This window comes from Notamacropus eugenii, chromosome 2, assembly GCF_028372415.1.
Source record: "Notamacropus eugenii isolate mMacEug1 chromosome 2, mMacEug1.pri_v2, whole genome shotgun sequence".
Taxonomy (NCBI): domain Eukaryota; kingdom Metazoa; phylum Chordata; class Mammalia; order Diprotodontia; family Macropodidae; genus Notamacropus; species Notamacropus eugenii.
Genome location: NC_092873.1, coordinates 188,911,315 through 188,929,471, shown reverse-complemented (window position 1 = coordinate 188,929,471; position 18,157 = coordinate 188,911,315). Strand labels below are relative to the sequence as shown.

At 38.2% G+C, this 18,157-nt stretch overlaps 3 protein-coding genes across 5 annotated transcripts in view; 2 read left to right on the top strand and 1 right to left on the bottom strand.

Moving 5' to 3' along the window:
• The window catches only part of CEP57L1 (centrosomal protein 57 like 1), a 72,708-nt gene extending 63,745 nt beyond the window's left edge, over positions 1-8,963 (bottom strand). For all 3 annotated transcript variants that reach the window (XM_072643010.1, XM_072643012.1, XM_072643014.1), the window contains exon 1: positions 8,825-8,963. The gene's annotated coding sequence lies outside the window, so the exon portion shown is untranslated. The remainder of the gene's footprint in view (positions 1-8,824) is intronic.
• Positions 8,964-9,208: 245 nt separating this feature from the next.
• Positions 9,209-10,016, top strand: LOC140526633 (uncharacterized). The gene is made up of 2 exons (XM_072643019.1): positions 9,209-9,625; positions 9,777-10,016. The coding sequence occupies exons 1-2, from the start codon at positions 9,209-9,211 to the stop codon at positions 10,014-10,016; spliced, it is 657 nt and encodes a 218-aa protein (XP_072499120.1).
• A 439-nt stretch (positions 10,017-10,455) lies between these two features.
• The window catches only part of SESN1 (sestrin 1), a 132,447-nt gene continuing 124,745 nt past the window's right edge, over positions 10,456-18,157 (top strand). The window contains exon 1 of the mRNA XM_072643007.1: positions 10,456-10,734. Coding sequence (XP_072499108.1) covers positions 10,456-10,734 — 279 coding nt within the window. The remainder of the gene's footprint in view (positions 10,735-18,157) is intronic.

Sequence of the window (18,157 nt, the reverse complement as noted above, 5' to 3'; positions counted from 1 at the left end):
ATTTAATTCTTTATGTAAAAATAAGCACATCATTTCATTAGCATACAAATCTGCTTTCATCTTTAATAAATGATTAAATTACACGTATACCAAAGAAATATTTTAAAATATTTTGCCCTTAAATTATAGAACAAGGAGGCAAAGTAGAAATAGAAAAAAAATCTACTGATCACCTCCTGAAAGAAATCTCAGGAGGAAAACTTACAAGGATATCATAGCCCAGTTTCAAAGTTTCCAGATTAAGGAGAAAATATTGCAAGCAACAAGTAAAAAATAATTTAAATATGATGGAGCTACAATAAGGATTACATAAGATCTAGCAGCTACTATACTGAAGGACCATAGGTCTTGGAATGCTATATTTCATAGAGCAAAAGAGCTAAGGTTATGACCAAGGGTAATTTACCCAGCAAAGTTAAGTGTAATCCTGAATGAAAAAAAAAAGGACATTTAATGAATTGAAAGACTTTCAATTATTTGTAACACAAATAGCATAACAATGGAAAATCTGACATATAAGATTCAGGAGGTAGACATTAAAGACCAATTATAAGGGATTCAATACGGTCAAAATGTTTACTTCTTATATGTGAAAATGTTATTAGTACTCTTATGACTGCCATCATTATTTTGGTAGTTTGAAAGAAAGACCTGGCCTGAGCTGTATATGATGGGGTGATTCTAAACAAAACTGTGCAGGAAGAGATAAAAAAGATTAATCTCATACAAATAGGACACTAAATATTATAGATTTTATGTCATAATAAAAAATTCAGTATAGTACCTTCATGATTCACCAATTTTCTCAAGATAATTCTTCTATTTATTTATTTTTTGAGGCAGCTAGGTGGTGAAGTAGATAAAACTGGTGGGCCTAGAGACAGGAAGAATTGAGTTCAAAGCCTGCCTCAAATTACTTAATCTCTGTTTGCCTCAATTTCCTCAACTGTAAAAATGGGGATAATAATAACCCTCCCAGGGTTGTGGTGAGGATCAAATGAGATTATATTTGTAAAGTGTTTAGCACAGTGCCTGACACATAGTTGGTACTATATAAAGGCTAGCTGTTATTAATATACATTTTTCATCTTGTACAATGTCTTGGCACATAAGTTGAATCAATGGAGTAACATTAGTAGCTGGGAAGATGGCAAAAATATGACCAGATTTCAATTTTGTTTCATGATAGTGAGATACAACTGGCAACAAAGCAGCTGTTTTCTCTCTGTTAGTCAATTTCATGGGCAATATGGAATTGTAGAAGTTTACACACACACACACACACAACTTACATGTATGTATATACATGCATGTATATGTACACATATATGTATTACAAATAAAAGTTTATTGCTGGGAAGATGGCAAAAATATGACCAGATAGCAATTTTGTTTCATGATAGTGAGATACAATTGTTTGGCAACAAAACAGCTCTGTTTTCTTTCTGTTAGTCAATTTCATGGGCAACCCCATCCTCTTGACCCACTCCCTATGCCTGAGTGTACCTCAGGGCTTGGTCCTGGGGACTCTTTTCTCTGTACACTCTCCTTTGGTTCTTTCATCAGCTTCCTTAGGTTCAACTATCATTTCTACACAAAAGAATCCTGACCCTCCATATCCATCCCTCACTTTTCTTCTGTGCTCCAGGCCTACATTTGCAATTGTCCTCTGGACATTTCAGAGGGATCACAAACTCAACATATCCCAAAGTTGCCAAAGTACTCAGTATTACCAAAGCACAGATTAAACAATCCCTACTTAAGAAGCTTTAGAAATTCCTTATGGCCCCAGTATACTCCAGCCATTCCCCATGCATCTCTTGTGCCTCACAAAACTCTTAACTACTTTCAGGGCTCAACTCAAGACAGTAAGAATGGTAAAGTTTCCATGTGTTAATAGCTGTGTATTCCAAACTCCCCAGCAGAATGTAAGCTATTAGAGGGCAGGAACTGTCTCATTTTTATCTTTCTATCTTCAGCCCCCAGCACACTGCTTGACACATAATAGATGCCTAATAAATGCTCAATGAATTCAACTTCTAACATCACAATAAAATGTGAAACCCAAAAGCCAACTATCAGGAAATGCATATGAATGGCTCACTCGCTAACCTATATTTATAAAAATCTTTAGCTTTCTAACAAGAACCTAGGCCAAAGACATAAGTACCTTCTGATCATTTTAGCAAAAAACATTTAAATTTATGCATGTATAAAGGATATTGTTGCTCAACAACTCTATTTGACTCTGAACTAATAAAGAATTGGAGCAACTGTCCTTTTCAAATCTTTATGTCACATAGCATCAATGAGTCAACATCGTATCTTGCATCAGAACACTTGTGTATAATGAGTTGGTTAGATTTGTTGGCCTCTAAGGTCACTTACAGCTCCAAATTTACCTTCCTATGCCAAGGATCTATGTTCTATTTTAATTTCACAATGACTCATAATTTTCATTGCTTTTGCTGGTATTCTCGATGATGGTCATAATGGTAGACTGTCACCAATATTTTACAAAAAGCAGGGGAAAATATGCAGAGTAATTAATTACTAAATGACCCAACCCAATGGCTGATACAAACAGAAAGCTGTTCTCAGCTAGCATCATCCCATTCTAAATGTTCTTACAAATATCTATGTTGACCACTGGCATCTTCTGAATTTTCTGAAAGACCAGACATTCCTTGGCATTCACTTCACTGTTATAAAAATTGGTCATGTGCTATGGCATAAAGGAATTATAAAGAAATGTTAAAAGGCAATTAATTATAGTAAACATCTTTTATAGACTAAAATGCATAAAAATGATACAGGAAACAAGTAAGATCTATATCTAAAAGTAAACTAGGTGATGATATCTTTAATGACTGTGTCAAAGAACGAATTACATAAATAGTATATATATATATATATATATATATATATATATATAAATAATGTTCAAGAGAATAAGAATGAAGCAAAATGCAAAAACTCATGGGATATCAGTAAAGGAGGAATTCTGGTTAATACAGTTCTCTGAAGAGATATTAACAAAATAAAAAAAGAATAGATTAATGAACTGAATATGTAATAAATAAGGTTAGGAAATACAGTAACAAAACTACAGCAAATATAAGAGAAAAAAATCTTAAAAATTAGAGAAGAGAAACCTTTTCTTAAAAAAAATCAAATAAACAAGACTAAGCTAAGTATAAGACAAGCAAAAATCAAACAATAGCCACATACTCAAGAAAAACATAGGAAGATCAAGTTATCTAAATAAAAATATGAACAAGATGATTCCACAGCAAAAAGAATATAGATTTATTAGGAATTACTATATATAACCATATGTCTGAAAAGTAGAGAATTCCAAGGAAATGGATGAGTATCTACAAAAATAAACTTCTAAAGTAAGCAAACAAGATACAGATGTTAACCAAATCTCAAAAAAAAAAAAAATAACTGAGCAAGCCATAAATAAAATATCAAAGGAGTTGAGAAACTGGACTAAACAGATTTATAAGTAAATTCTACCAAACTTTAAAGGGGAATAAATATTGAAGCTACAAAAATTATTTTCAGAAATACAGGCAGAAGACACTCTACAAACTCCTTTTATGACATGAATATGATCCTAATTCTCAAAACAGATAAAACTATATACCAATTTCATAAATGCATATATATGTAAGATTTTAAATAAAATTCCTAAAATGAGATTATAGCAATAAATTTAGAAAAAACAAAATAATTCACTATCATTAAGTTGTATTTAAACCATGATACAAGGATGGTTCAACATCATGAAATCACCTTCCCAACCCACACCTGGACTAATGATACTGGGCTGGTGGGTCTATCTGCTTCAAGTCTTTTTCCCCTCCACACCATCCACCATTTTTCTGCCAAGGTGATTTTGCTAAACAAAAGGTCCATCCATGTTGCCCTCTCTACTCAATATACTCTAGTGACTCCCCATCCCCTCCAGGATCAAATACAAAATCCTCTGCTTGACATTCAAAGTCTTTTATAACCTAGGTACCCCCTTCTACCTTTCCAGTCTTCTCACATCTTACTCTCCATCATGTACTCTTCAATCTGGGGACACTGGCTTCCTTGTTCTTTCACTAATAAGACCCTCCATCTCTTGGTTCCAAGAATTGCCTCTGCTGTCCCCCATTCCTGGAACGTACTCCCTTGTCATCTTTGTCTCCTGGCTTCAACGAAATTCCCAAGTAAAATATCCAACCCTTCTTAATTCTAGTGTCTTCTCTCTGATAATTATCTCTTATTTTATTTTGTATTTAGCTTGTCTCTGCATATTGATGTATGTTATCTATTCCATTACAGTATAAGTACGTGGAAGGCAGGGTCTGTCTTTTGCCTCTTTTTGTATCCCTAGCTTTTAGCACAGTGCCTGGCACATAACAGATGCTTAAGAAATGCTTAACGACTATGAGAATATAAAATTATCCCTAGTTGGAGATAGTGGTCTATTTAGAAAACCCTAGAGAAACAGTAAAGTAAGATAGTTCCTGACTTGAATATCCTGCAGTTACCTAAAACTCAACATGTCCAAAACAAAACTCATTTTTCCTTAAAAAACCAGTAATTCTTCCAAACTTTTCTATTTCTACTGAGAGTACCATTATTCTTTTCAATCATCTCTTAACCTGTAGATCTCAACTATATGGGATCACAACCCACAGTGTGAGAAGAGTTGAAAGGGTTGCAAGTGGAAAAAGTTTAAGAAGCCCTGATCTAGGGCTACAAATTTGGAGTCATTCTCAGCTTCTCTTTCTTCATCTCATCCCAAAGGGCCAACCAGTAGCTCTACTGTTGAATTGCCACTGCCCCAACATCTCTTGCATCAGTTCACTTTTCTCCATTTATTCCATAAATATCCTAATGCAGGTTTTTATCACCTTTTTACCTTTTAATCATTTTACCTGCCTCCAATCCCTCCTCTCTCTACCCTCCACGTAACTGTCAAAGTGATTATTAAAGCATACATCTAGACATGTCACTTTTCTGTTCAATAATCTCATTACTTCTAGAATCAAATGAAATTTCCTCTCTTTGGCATTAAAAGCCCTTTACAACCTGGCAACCATTTCGCTTTTGAGAAATATTGCATATTACCTGCCTTCATGAACTCTACGATCTCCAGCTAAACTGATCTTGCTCTTTCTTCACAGAACACTCCATTGCCTATCTCTGTACCCTTGCATAAGTTATCCCCTCATGACTGGAATGCAATTTTTTTTCACATCTACCTCTTAGAATTCAAATCTTTTCTTCAAACCTCAGTCAAAACATGGCTATTCTGAGGTCTCTCCTGATCCTTTACGAGCTTGCTAAGGCTTCTCTTCTAAATTATCTTGCATTTATGTTATATCTAGCTTACATACACTCATCTGTGTACGTGCTATTTCCCTGTTAGAATATAAAATTCTCGAGGGTAAATTTTTTTTCTTTTTTGTTTTATCCCTAGCACCAAGGACGATGGTTGACATGTATTAAGGCCTTGATAAATGTTTGATTGATTCATGGTTTCAGGAAAGTAGCAGGCCACAAAATTAGTCCACAAGAAGTTATCAGCATTTCTGCGTAATAAAAGTAGGGAAGAAATGATCAAAAAAATCATTTAAAATAACTACAAAATGCAGGATTATTTGGTAAACTACCAACACACTCATGATATTTACATAGGCTGTCACAAAATTAGGCTCTTAAAGTTTAAAACTGCACCAAAACTTTTGAGACACCCTGTATCACCACAACTACAAAACATTAAAAAAAAGGTAAGTAACTAGAGAAACAGTCCTGCCATGGATAGGCTATGACAATGAAAATATCATCAAAATTAGAGATTTAGTGCTACCCAGAAACAGAACTAGGCAAAAAAATTAAAAAATTCATTTGTAGGGGGGAAAAAAAGGTTTAGAATATCAAGGGATATAACATAAAAAAGGAATGAAGAGGGGCACAGCATAACTAGACCTCACTATCATAAAACAGTAGACATCAGGCCTGGTTAAAAAACATAAAAGTAGATCAGTTGAAGAGATTTGAAAAGCAAATAGAAGCAACTAACAAATAGCAATCTGGCATTTAATGCAGCCAAAAATTGAAATTAATTCAAAGACTCTCTTTTCAGCAAAAACTGCTGGGACAATGAGAAAGTAGTCTGATAGAAATTACATTTGGACTAGAATTTATACCATACACCATAATAAGTATAAATGGACAGACAACTTGATTGTTTAAGATTCTATCCTTAGAAAAAATTCAGAAAAGAAAAAAATGAGTATGGCTCATAAGTATGGTCTGGATGGAGAATTCTTTAGGCAAGCAGGAGGTAGAGATCACAAAAACAGTATTTTTGATTATATAAAGCAATTTTGATTATATAAAATTTTAAAGTGTTATATGGATAAAATAAACAGATACAATAAACAGCAGAACTGTTAATTGGGAATATATGTGCATCAGACATCAATGACAAAAATCTAATATCTAAAATATACAGGAAACTGAAATAAATCTCTAACACCAAGGGTCACTACCTGATAAATAAGTGATCAAAAAATAAGAATGAAGTTTCAAAAGAACTGCAAGCTATAGTTATTTGAAAATATTTTCCAAATTATTGCTCATAAAAGAAATACAAATTAAAACAATTAAGGTTTTTATCTTACATTGTGCAAATAGAGAAAGGTGATTAAAAAAAATGGTAATTATTAACATTGTGGGCAGCTAGGTGGTGAAACCTGGGCCTGAAGTCAAGACCACTCCTCTTCCAGAGTTCAAATCAGGCCTCAGACACTTACTAGCTGTATGATCCTAGGTAACTCACTCAACCCTATTTGCTTCATTTTCCTCATCTGTAAAATGAACTGGAGAAGGAAATGCCAAACCACTTCCATATCTTCGCCAAAAAAATCTCAAATGGGGTCAGGAAGAATAAGACAGGACTAAATAACAACAGTCAGTGTTGAAGGGGCTATGGAAAGATACATTGACTTACTACTCTAGGTAAACTGAATTGGCTTATCCATTCTGGTTTTCAAAATAAAATTTAGCAAGAAAAGTACTTGTCCCATACTGTTTGAGTCACCAAGCCCACTGTTCTTGGGAATATATTCAAACAGACACAAAGGTCCCAGGTATCCTCAGACATTCACAGCAATCTTTTGTGGTACCAAAGAACTGGAAACAAAATGGACGAACATTTATTGGAGGTTTGATAAATAATGGTACATAATGGAACATTAATTATTGTGTAGTAAAAAATAACCATTATGATACATTTAGAGAAGTATAGCTAGATTTCTATGAATGGGTGCAGAGTGAGATTAGCAGAACCAAAAAAAAGATATATATAATGATTTGTTTTTTGTCACGTTCATTAGTTTGGCATGTCCAATAGTTCATCGCTATATGGGATCAATGAGAAAATGTGTACTAAGGCAGATCTGAGTTAGAGTTGAGAGGTTAAATCACTTGCCTAGGTGTGAGAAAGTCAATAAATATCAGCAGTAGCACTCCCAAGTCTTCCAGATTCTTGGGTAGACTACCTAGTCAATACTCTGAGTTACTCCTCCTTCATTATGGTTACGACAAAATGAAAAGATCACCATAAGAATGGCAAACTGAGTATATGAAAAAACCAAAGATCATCCTGAGGAACAGATGTATATATTTTAAAAGAATACTAAGATCCTGAACACTTTTGGCACCAATTATGTTTAGAATTACTCAATAAGTTAGGGAATATTAAAAATATCACTCAGGTTCCTAGATTTTTCTGATTAGTAATATGCTAAATATTAGTTTCATTAAGTATTTTTTTTACTTGTTTTCCATTAGGTTGTGAGCTCCTTGACTGTAGGAACTTTCTTGCTACTTTTTGATCCACTGAGATATTTGTAAAGAAAGCATTTGGCCATGCCTAGACCTCAGTAGTTGCTACATAAATGCGAGCCATTATTGTTGTGTCCTCATGCTGCTTAGCAGTGTTTGGCATTAAGCAGGGCAAAGGAATAAATCGAATAAAAAGTATAATTATACACTATATAGGTATTTAACATATGAATATGTCATGTGTACACATATTAAATAATATGGTTACAATATCTATGAAATAGTACAAATAGATACATGTTTCCCCTTCAACAGTAAGCAAGCGTTAAGTGCACGTATTATGTATAATGTGCATAACAAATCTGTACTATCGATGTGTACATAGATGTAAATGTATTTCTGTGTATATATACACACATATTTTAAAAGACAGTTTTCTTTCGAACTAAAATTTTGAGATACAGTATGTAAGGGCTCGTTCGGGATAATGCTTTTATTTCCTGAAGGCCTACTGTTTTTTTCTTGAGAAACTTGAATTCGATTTTACAAGTCCACTTCACACCCGCCCAGGATCTTTCGATAGCAATCAAGGGAGTCCTAAGTAGAGGTCGGGGGGTGCGAGTGAGGCATGGGGGGGGGGCGGTAGTGAGCGAGGAAGGTTAGAGAGAGTTAGAGATCCCGAGACCGTCCAACAGGAGACACCCGAGCTGAGAGCCAGCGTCCCGGACGTCGTCTCTCTCCCTTCTCCTTCCTAGCGAGGAGGGTTTCCAGCACGTCCTCGACTGGAGCCCTCCCAGCCGGATGGGGTCTCGCTGCTGTCTGCACTCTGTTCCCTTTTCTCTCCCCCACATCCAGCTCCCTCAGCTGGGGCCATCTCCATTCCTTGGACAACTACCGAGAAGCGCTGCCGTAGCCCAGGTCGCCCCCAACTCCCTCATAAACGGGTCCGGCGAAGCCTCTCAAAGCTCACCTGGTTCCGCGCCGCCAACCAGTCTTCGCTGCCGTAGAGCCGTTGGAACGCTAGGCAGTCGGCCTCCTAGGCAACGCCGCGCTTCCTTCTGGAGGATGTAGTTCCGGTCGCGTCAGAAAACCCTGTCGTAGTTTCACGAGGACTACACTTCCCAGAAGTCATTACGAGGGAGCCTGCTCAGAAGGCTAGTTATATTTAAAAATTGAACGCCAGTCTGTGTGTAGGAATTATCCTAGGGTCCCCCTTCTTTTTGGCATTGCCTTAGCCTGTGTTCTGCCAAACGCAGACTAGATACTTCTCTTTTTTTTTTTTTTTCTAAGTTCAGGCACCGCTAACACCAGGATAGGTCCTCGGAGGCGGGAAAAGTCTAGGAGCTTAGTACGCATGCGTTCCTCTTCTTCTCTTTCAAGACCGTCCATGCGCGATAGCTCGCTTCAGTTGGCGGCCGCGTGGGCTCAGGGGCGTCTAGTCCGCGGCGGCTGGAAGGCGGGGCCTTCTCCAATGGCTTTTCCCCGGCGGGTCCGGTCCGCCGGGGCGGGGAAGAGCGAGCTGGGCCGTAGGGGCGGCTCCCAGTTTGTGCCGGGCGGAGAAAGGGGAGGGACTGGACCGTCGCGGAGGACCCCCTTCTACTCCCCTCCCCACTCCCGCCTTCTGGGCCGGTCCCCGACGATGGGGCAGGGCGAGGGGGCGGGCCTTGCGCCTCGGGCCCAGCTGCAACTCCGGCTCCCTAGGCCCTGTCGGGGTTTCCCGGGGCCTCCTGGGGCCGCGGCCCTTTGGCTCAGTGCTCGTCGGGGGGGCAGGGTAGGTGAGAATTAGGCGATTCGGGGGAGGGAGGGAGGTACCCCCACCGTGCCAGCCGCAGCACCGCTTCGGGCGGAGCGACAAGATCGAGAGAGGCGGGCCGCGGCTCCCTACCCCCTCGTCCAGGCAGCTGCTTTTTCTGCTTCTCTAGGATTCAGACCAGGAGGCCGGATCAGAGGGACGCGAACACCGTTGTCCCTCGCACCCTCCTCGGCCCGCCGGCCCTCCGCTCTTCCCCAGTCCGGGAGCGGGAGGGAGGAGCTGCGAGAAGGCGGGGCCGAGGGAGAAGGCGGGGCCTGCCGAAAGGGCTGAAGAGCGAGGGCTGCGGGTGGAAGAGAATTCCCTCCGCCCCCCTCGCCGAGAGAAAAAACACCCTGCAACTCCCAACTGACAGGCGAGCGGTCCTCGCTGGCCACGCTCCGGGGCGAGCACGGATTTGACAGCTCGGCGGCGTGAGGACGGCCGCTGACCCGCGGGGCCGGAGAGCGACCCAGGCGACGTATGCAGTGCTGCGGCCGGTGCCCTTTGCCGGTGACATTTTTAACCCTCTTCAGAAAAAAGACCTTCCTTCCAAGGCTGCTTCTTGTTGGAGTGAACTTTGTATAGTACAGACCCCTCCCTCCCCACCCCGCCTGATTTTTCCGGTGTTCCCACAAGGCCAGTCTGCAATGGGCGATTGAAATCCTATGGTTGACCCCAAACTTAAGCCCAAGCCAAAACTCATTTCATCTCTGGGTGCAGCTCTCAAAGTGTCTTTGGTGACATGGTGAAAAGACACTGAAGATTGAAAGGGGGTGGGGTGGGGTGGGGTGGAGAAACCCAGGAACGCGATGGCTGAGGGGGAGAATGAAGTTAGGTGGGATGGGTTGTGTAGCAGAGACTCAGCTGCCAGAGACACAGCGCTGGAAAACATTAAACAAGCGATCTTGAGGAAAGCCGAGCCTCTTCGTTCCGTGAAAGAGCCGCCTTATCGTTCACCAGAACAGCTTTTAAATGCTGCCTCTTGGGATGAGTTCAATAAAATCCTTGCTCGTCTGCTCATGCTTTCCAAGCGATGTCCCTTTAAAGATGTAAGAGAGAAAAGTCAATCTGTTTTGAAGTGTGTCCAGGTAAGAAAGAGCACATTCGTGCCATTATTTTTCCACTGGTAACTGGGGAGAAAGGGGGAAGCTACTGTTTCTGTTAAATCCATACCCCAATTTTCGTTTAGGGGCAGGAGTTTCTTAGTTTAACCTGTCCATAAACTTGTTTTAAAAACTATTTAGATGATTATTCAATAGAACTGGTTTCCTTTGTATTAATTACTATATATTTCCTAGTGCATTTAAAAACATTCAGAGAAAGGATCCATAAACCTTCATCAGATTGCCAACTGGGTCTGTGACACTCAAAAAGGTTAAGAACCCTTGGTTTGAGAGAATATTCTGTGAAACAAAAAAATCCTGTGGTTGTATTTCCCGGATTAAAATAGAAAACGGCTATTCTGAACTCATTACATATGTGTGTATATAAACACATACTAGTGAATTTTTTTTCCAATTATGTAAAAGTTACTTGTTGGTAATTACAAGTAAATACATGCTTTCACCTTATATTCATTTCAAATTTATATTCCACCTTTGTTATCAAACCTATCAAATCTGTTTTTAACGTTACTGAATACTGTAACCTCTCTTTTAAAAACCTATAAAATAATAAAAATTCACCCTTTCCCAATTCACTTTTTTTTACTTAAACAGTAGATGAAATAGTACTATTTTTTGTTCTACTCTCAAAGGAAATTCATTTTCCTCTAAATTAAAGATTTCTTTTTTCTCCCCAAAAATTAAAAAAAAATATTCATTATGATAAAGGGGCTCAAATTTTTAACTATATAAAACTGAATTATTGACTTCTGAATACTATGTTTTGTGCTGTTCTTTCTTTTTCACATAATATACTTTGTTGTTAAATTAATTGAAAGTTCAGTAGATTAATGTTATTTTCTATCCAAAAATGTGATTGGTTTTCCTCCTTTTTGGAGAAAGTGCTTAAAAGGCTATTTTCTATTCAGAATGCATAGTAGCTCGTATATAATGAGTGTGTGTATATACATACATACATACATACATGCATGCATATATGTCTGCTAGTCATTTGCAATCAAGAGTATTTTGTAAACAATTGTATGCAATAACCCATGTATATAGTATACATATACTTAACATATAGTTAAGGAAAAGTGAGTTTTCTAGATAAAGTAATATTAAGCTTTTATGTAGATAGTACTTTAAGGTTTCACAAGTGCTTGACAAATATTAACTGATTATGTTCTCACTACATCCCGAAGTGGTAAATACTGTTACTGACATTTCTTGTTTTACTTAAGTTCTCATTATGCAAATTCTATTTTGCATAAAGAATTCTAAAAGAAATCTCCATTCCAAATAAACCCTTTACTTTATTGTATTGTGCTCTCTCCTCCCCCTCACCAAAACAAACAAGCAAACAAACCCAAAGAAATCCCAACCCACCAAGTGAAAGGACCTCCACAAGGAAAGAATGTCACCACTGAATGGGGGCTTGGCTTGCCACCTCCCACTGAAAGAGGAGACCTTTGCCCTGCTATGCCCAAGAGTCTGTCTTCCATCCCGTTTTCTGTCTTTCAGCACTTAGATACACATCTGCCCTCTTCTGTCTCATGTCCTGCCCCCATGTGTCTGCGGAACCCACCCCCCCACTGCCACCCCACCCTTCATAGGTTGTGTATTTGTCCTCTCCCTTCCCTGTCCCAAGCCCCCATGTTGTTTTTGAACCAAGTACTGACCCCCTCCCTACTCCAGTGACCCCTCCCTTCCTCCCTCTATCTCTTCCTTCTCCACATCTGAAGGCTATGGTAAAGGGAGGACTGTCTGTATTATTCCCATTTCATAGATGAGGAAACTGAGGTAGACAGAGGCTGTGTGTCCTGCCTAGGATAACACAGCTAGTGTCTGAGGTCACATTGGAACTCTAGTCTTCTTGACTCCAAGTCAGTATATCCACTGTGCCACCTAGCTGCCTCAAATGTATCATCTTAATTGTTTTTGTGGAAATCTTTCTAACAAGTCTTCTGAGAGAACATTGAACAAAATGATCACTTTACAAGTTAGGAATATCTTTATGAACAACACAAGGCAAAGTAATTGCACTGTCATATGATGCCTTAGGGACTGTTTGCCCCATTGTTAAATATTGTGATGCAGCCAGGAATTATTATCTGCTTTTCAATTATTTTCCTTTTTTTCCTTCAGTTTTAATTATTGCTGTCAATTTATGCCTTTATCATTCTCTTCTTTTCTCTTCTGATTTGGTAGTGGATTGAGCCCTGGTCTGAGAATCTGGAAGACTTCTTTAGAGGTCAAATCTGGCCTCCAACACTTACTAGCAGTTTGACCCTGGGCAAGTCAGTTTACCCTGTTTGCCTCATTTCTTCATCTGTAAAATGAGCTGCAGAAGGAATGTCAAACCATTCCATTATCTTTGTCCGGAAAACCCCAAATGAAGAGTCAGACCTGACTGAACAACAAAAATTTCTTGTAGGCCGAGAAATCAGATAAGGAAGTTTGAGAGGCTCTCCTACAAATTACTTGCAGAAGAGCTTTACTGTGTGGGGTTTGTGATATATTTTGATCACCCAGAAGCCTATATTTTGGTCCTGACCTGTTCTTTCATTAGTGTATGGATCTTATTTATCCAACAGCGACAACAATAATAATGATTCATGCTTATATAGTACTTTAAGATTTGTAAATCAATTTACACAAGTCTCCTTTGTTCCACCTCTGAACACATCTCTATAAGGTGCTGTTATTGTTTTCTTTTCACCTTATATAAGGAAACTAAAGTTCAGAAAGCTTAAGTGACTTGCCCAGGGTCACACAACTACTGAGTGTCCAAGGCAGGATTTTAGCCTAGATCTTCCTGACCTCAATCCTCATTTTCTTTCCACCACAGCACCCTTCCCCCAATGAGCATTTATTAAGTACCTACTATCTTTTAGGCATTGAACTAGCTACTGGGGATCCAACACAAAAAACCAGTTCCTGCTCTCTAGGAACTTACATTCAGTCAGGGGAAGCAGCTTATATAGAGATAAATCAGTACAATTTACAGCAAATGGAAAGTAATTTCAAGAGGGAGGAGCAACTTGGAAAATCCTAAGATAGTAGATTTAAAGCTGGAAAGGACCCTAGCAATCATTTTTTGTTATCCTCTCATTTCATAGATGCGGAGTCGGAAGCTCAAAGGGATAAAATGAGGACAGGCTTTACGTAGGCAGTAGAATTCAGGGTGAGCCTGGAAGGCTTCTAAGAGACAGAGGTCAGGTGAGAGTACATTCTAGTCACAGGGCCCAAAGTCGTGGAGATCTGTACCAGGCACAGCAAAGTATGTCCACTTGATTGGAAAGTAGCGTAGGTAGTGAGGAGTGATGTGAAATAAGCATCAAAACAAGAAGAGCAGCAACTCATGGATTTTTGTGTATTTCAAAGTACTTGTCAGAAGATACTATAAAGTAAGTAGAGCAAGTAATCATTAGTATAAATTTACAGATGGGAAGCCATCTAGTCCGACTTACATTTGATCAAAATTTTCGTCTGAAACATCTCTGACAAGTAGTCACTATTTCCATTTGAACATCTCCCATGAAGGGGAACCTACCACTTCCCAAGGCAGCAAATTCCACTTTGGTACAGCTCTAATTCTTAGTCTGATCTTCCTCCCAGTTTAAGTCTTCCTCTCTGCAACTTTCACATGTTAATATCATACATAGAAACTCCCTCTATAGATATAGATGGTAACTTCTCTAGAATTCATAGTCTCAAGAGTTGCCTGAGATAAAGTGATTTGCTGGTATGTGCAAGAGGTTAGGCTGGGATTCCAGGTCTCCTGAGTCCAAGTTAACATTACCTCTAGGCAGTATAATTCAGAGAAAAGGTAAAATTTATTTTAGAATATTTGTCTGCAGATAAAGAGATAGAAAGCTTCCCTTCTTGCTATACATCTATTTAAATTTCTGTGTATAGTTCACACTTCTATTCAGAGCTACATTTTACCAGTCTTTAGGTATCCAAGCAGTTCTCCACAATAAATCACCCTCTCCTCTCCTCAATCCTAACCAACTCTCCTTAAGTCTTTTTAGTAATGAACACTGCATCCAGACATTAGGTGAAGCCAGGAGGTATTTCTCTTCTGATGCTTCTTCTCTGTTCTTCTCAGTTTCCTTTGCTGGATCTTCATCCAAGACATGCCCACTAACCAGGGCTATTCTCCAAAACTCTGAGAAGTCAATTAAACAAGGATTTATTAAATCTCACTACATGCCAGACACTGTTTTAAGACTTGGGAATACAAATACAACCAGAAAGACAGTTTCTGCCCTAAAAGAGCTTACATTCTAATGGGGGAGGATAACAAAGGAAACTGAAAAGGGTGTTGGGAGAAAAGGGATGATAAAGAATGTCAGGAGAATTAGGAATGGAACCTGGAGAGTATTTTCCTTAAAATGGAAGTACTGGAGAGAACTAGCCAATCAGAGGAAAGGGCTACAGAGGCCTCTTCCAGTGTAAAAAGTATAGGAGTGGAATGAACTTTTGGAGAGAAGAGACTTCTGTGACATAGTAAAGACCAGAAAATTCTGGGTTCTCTTTTTTTCCTTCTGTACTATCTTCCTTATTGATCTCATTAGCTCCCAATTATCATCATCCCAATTATCTATACAGATGATTCCTGAATTTATATATCTAGCCTTCAGACATGACCTATTTGCCTTTTGTTCATCTCAAACTCAACATGTCTTCCCTGACATTGCCACCCCACCCAAAAGTACTGATCCTCTCTTCCAAACCTCTCTATTAATGTAAAAGGCACCACTATGTGACAAAACCTTACAACCCTGGTACCGTTTTCTACTTCTCACATATCCAGTCCATTGACAAATCTTGTCATTTCCACCTTCACAACATCTTGTACAAATCCCCTTCTCTCCATTTTACTTAGCTATCATCTTAGCTCAGTTCCTCATGACTTTTTATCTGAATTGCTGCAATAACCTAATTGATTTCTCTGCCTCTACAACTCTTTCCTCACTCTATAATATATTTTTTATGCAGATGCCAAGGTGATTTTTCTAGTGTAGCTCTGACTATATCATCCCTATACTCACTAAACTCTAGTGACTTTCTCTTTTTTTACTGCCAGGATCAAATATAAAGTTGTCTGTTTGGCATTTAAAGATCTTCGCAATTTAGCTTCTTCTAGTCTTTCCAGGCTTTTGTGTTTTACTTCTGTTCCTAAAGCAAGACACCCCATCCCCACTCCCCATGCCTTTGAATTGGGTGTCCCCATGGCTGAAATAGTCTCCTCATCTGAAAACATCTTGACTTTGCTGGATTCTGTCAAGTCTTTGGCTCAAAATCCCATCCTCAAAGAAAAACTTTCCTAGTCCCCTTCACTACTAGTTTGTTGCCCTCTGAAATTACTTTCTATCTATTCTGTAGATATCTTGTACTTACCCAGTTAGTTACTTGCTGTATGCCCCATTAAAATGTGAGTTCCTTCAGGGCAGTAACTTTTTATTTTTCTTAGTATCCCCAGAATTCAGCTTAGTGCTTGGCACATGGTAAGGAAGCTCTTAATAACAGAATTTTTTTTTTAAGTCCATCAGTTATAATCAACTAAAGCCAGTAAATGAGCTGCATATTTAGTATTTTGTGACTCTCTACATTTTTTATTCTCAACCTAATTATTCAAGCCACCCATTCATTAGCATAAAGTACTTTACTTATATCACTAATTAACATAGAATGCAACTCTGGTAAGTTGTTTTTCTCATTTTAAAAGTTAGGGAAACAGACTCAGAGAGGTACTGACCTGCCCAAAGTCACACAGCTAGGATATGGCAAAATTTGTACCCTCGTCCCAGCTTTTTAACTACTTTGAACTAGTCACTTAAGCTCTCGGCCTCATTTTGTTTAACTGTAAAGTAAAAGGTTAGAATACCACTAAGATCCCTGCCAACTTTAAAATTCTGTGATTCTAATTGACTTTAACATTGTCTGAAAGTGATTTCATTTTAGACAGGGAGTCTTATGTAACAAAGTGCTTATCAATAGGTTTTTTTTAAATGTTTTCATATCTCCCTATGCCCCTAAGAAAATTGCAAATTCAGCTTATTCAAGTGTAGTCACCTGTCAGATTGTTAAATCTGCAGCTGTAAAATCCCATTGGGTCATGTAACTTTGTTCTTAATATCTTAATAAGCAGGCTTCAGCACATTAGAAGCAGATCTCATAAACTATATTGTACACTGTAAAAATACCGTGTTGCAAATTAGAGATATTTTGGGCAAAAGTTCAGACTTCCCTTAAACTGGTATTTTTTTTATATCTCCACTGGTTTTGGTGAGGCAAAGGTCATATTTGAGTTACTTCTTAAATTCACTGCAAAGGATTCCTTGGTGATCACTAACTGAGAGTTTCATTAGATTTTCAAACCAAGATTTTCTATGTACTTTCATACATGTTAGCCAGTGTTTTTCAGTTTTCTCTTTATGCTTCTCTTTAGTCTTTTACGGTGTGATACACAAATAACCATTAGCATCAGTCTTCTTTTTACTTATCTAGACTTAAATATCCTTTCTTATGCCTTCCTGTCTTTGATCCTTCCTTCATTTTTTGACTTTTTTGGGCCTCAGGGGAAAACCCTACTTACATTTTTTTTTTAGGTAGGTCATGCTTTGAAGAAGAAGAAAAAGAAAATGGAAGGAATTTTAATTTTTCAAAAATAGTTGAAGAAAAAAGTTTTTTTGTAAACCCAAAAAACTTTAGGATGCACTTATTAACTATTTTTGGCAGTTCTTTTCTGCCAAGCTAAGGGTCACAACTTATTAGATAAAAGGTTTTAAGATTCAAAAGGGCATTATCTCCTTTCTCCCATTCTGTTCCTTATAGGAGATATTGAAACATACTTCACAAATCACTAGATCATAGAAATAGAATCAAAAAGGAAATTAGAGATCATCTGGTCTTCATTTTATAGATGAAAAAATGAGGCCCACAGAGTCTGTGATTTGCCCAATATCACATAGGTAGGAAATAGTGGAGCTGGCAACTGAATGTAGGTCCCCTTGACTCTAGGTTCAGTGCTTTCCCCGCTTAAGCTGTGCTTTCTTAAGTTTCTGATATTTCATTCCTTTTATGGTACACATGAATATTTGGAATGGCATTGACAATACTATGGATATTGGGAGTGATATACATTTATTATTAGTTTAAGTATTCTGACTTTATTTCATGTTGCTTCTGCCAAGGATGAGTGGTTATGGATGAAAGTTACAATTTAAAAACTTGGTTTCCAAGTTCTAATTATATGCCATTGTTCCAATTGATACATATGTTCTTTTGCTATAGTCTGTAGGGAATAGTTAAGTTTTTATTTAAATTCTTTTCTGATCTTGAAAATGCTTTATACCAGTTGTCTCTTGATTACTAAAAGGATTAAATAAAAAATTTT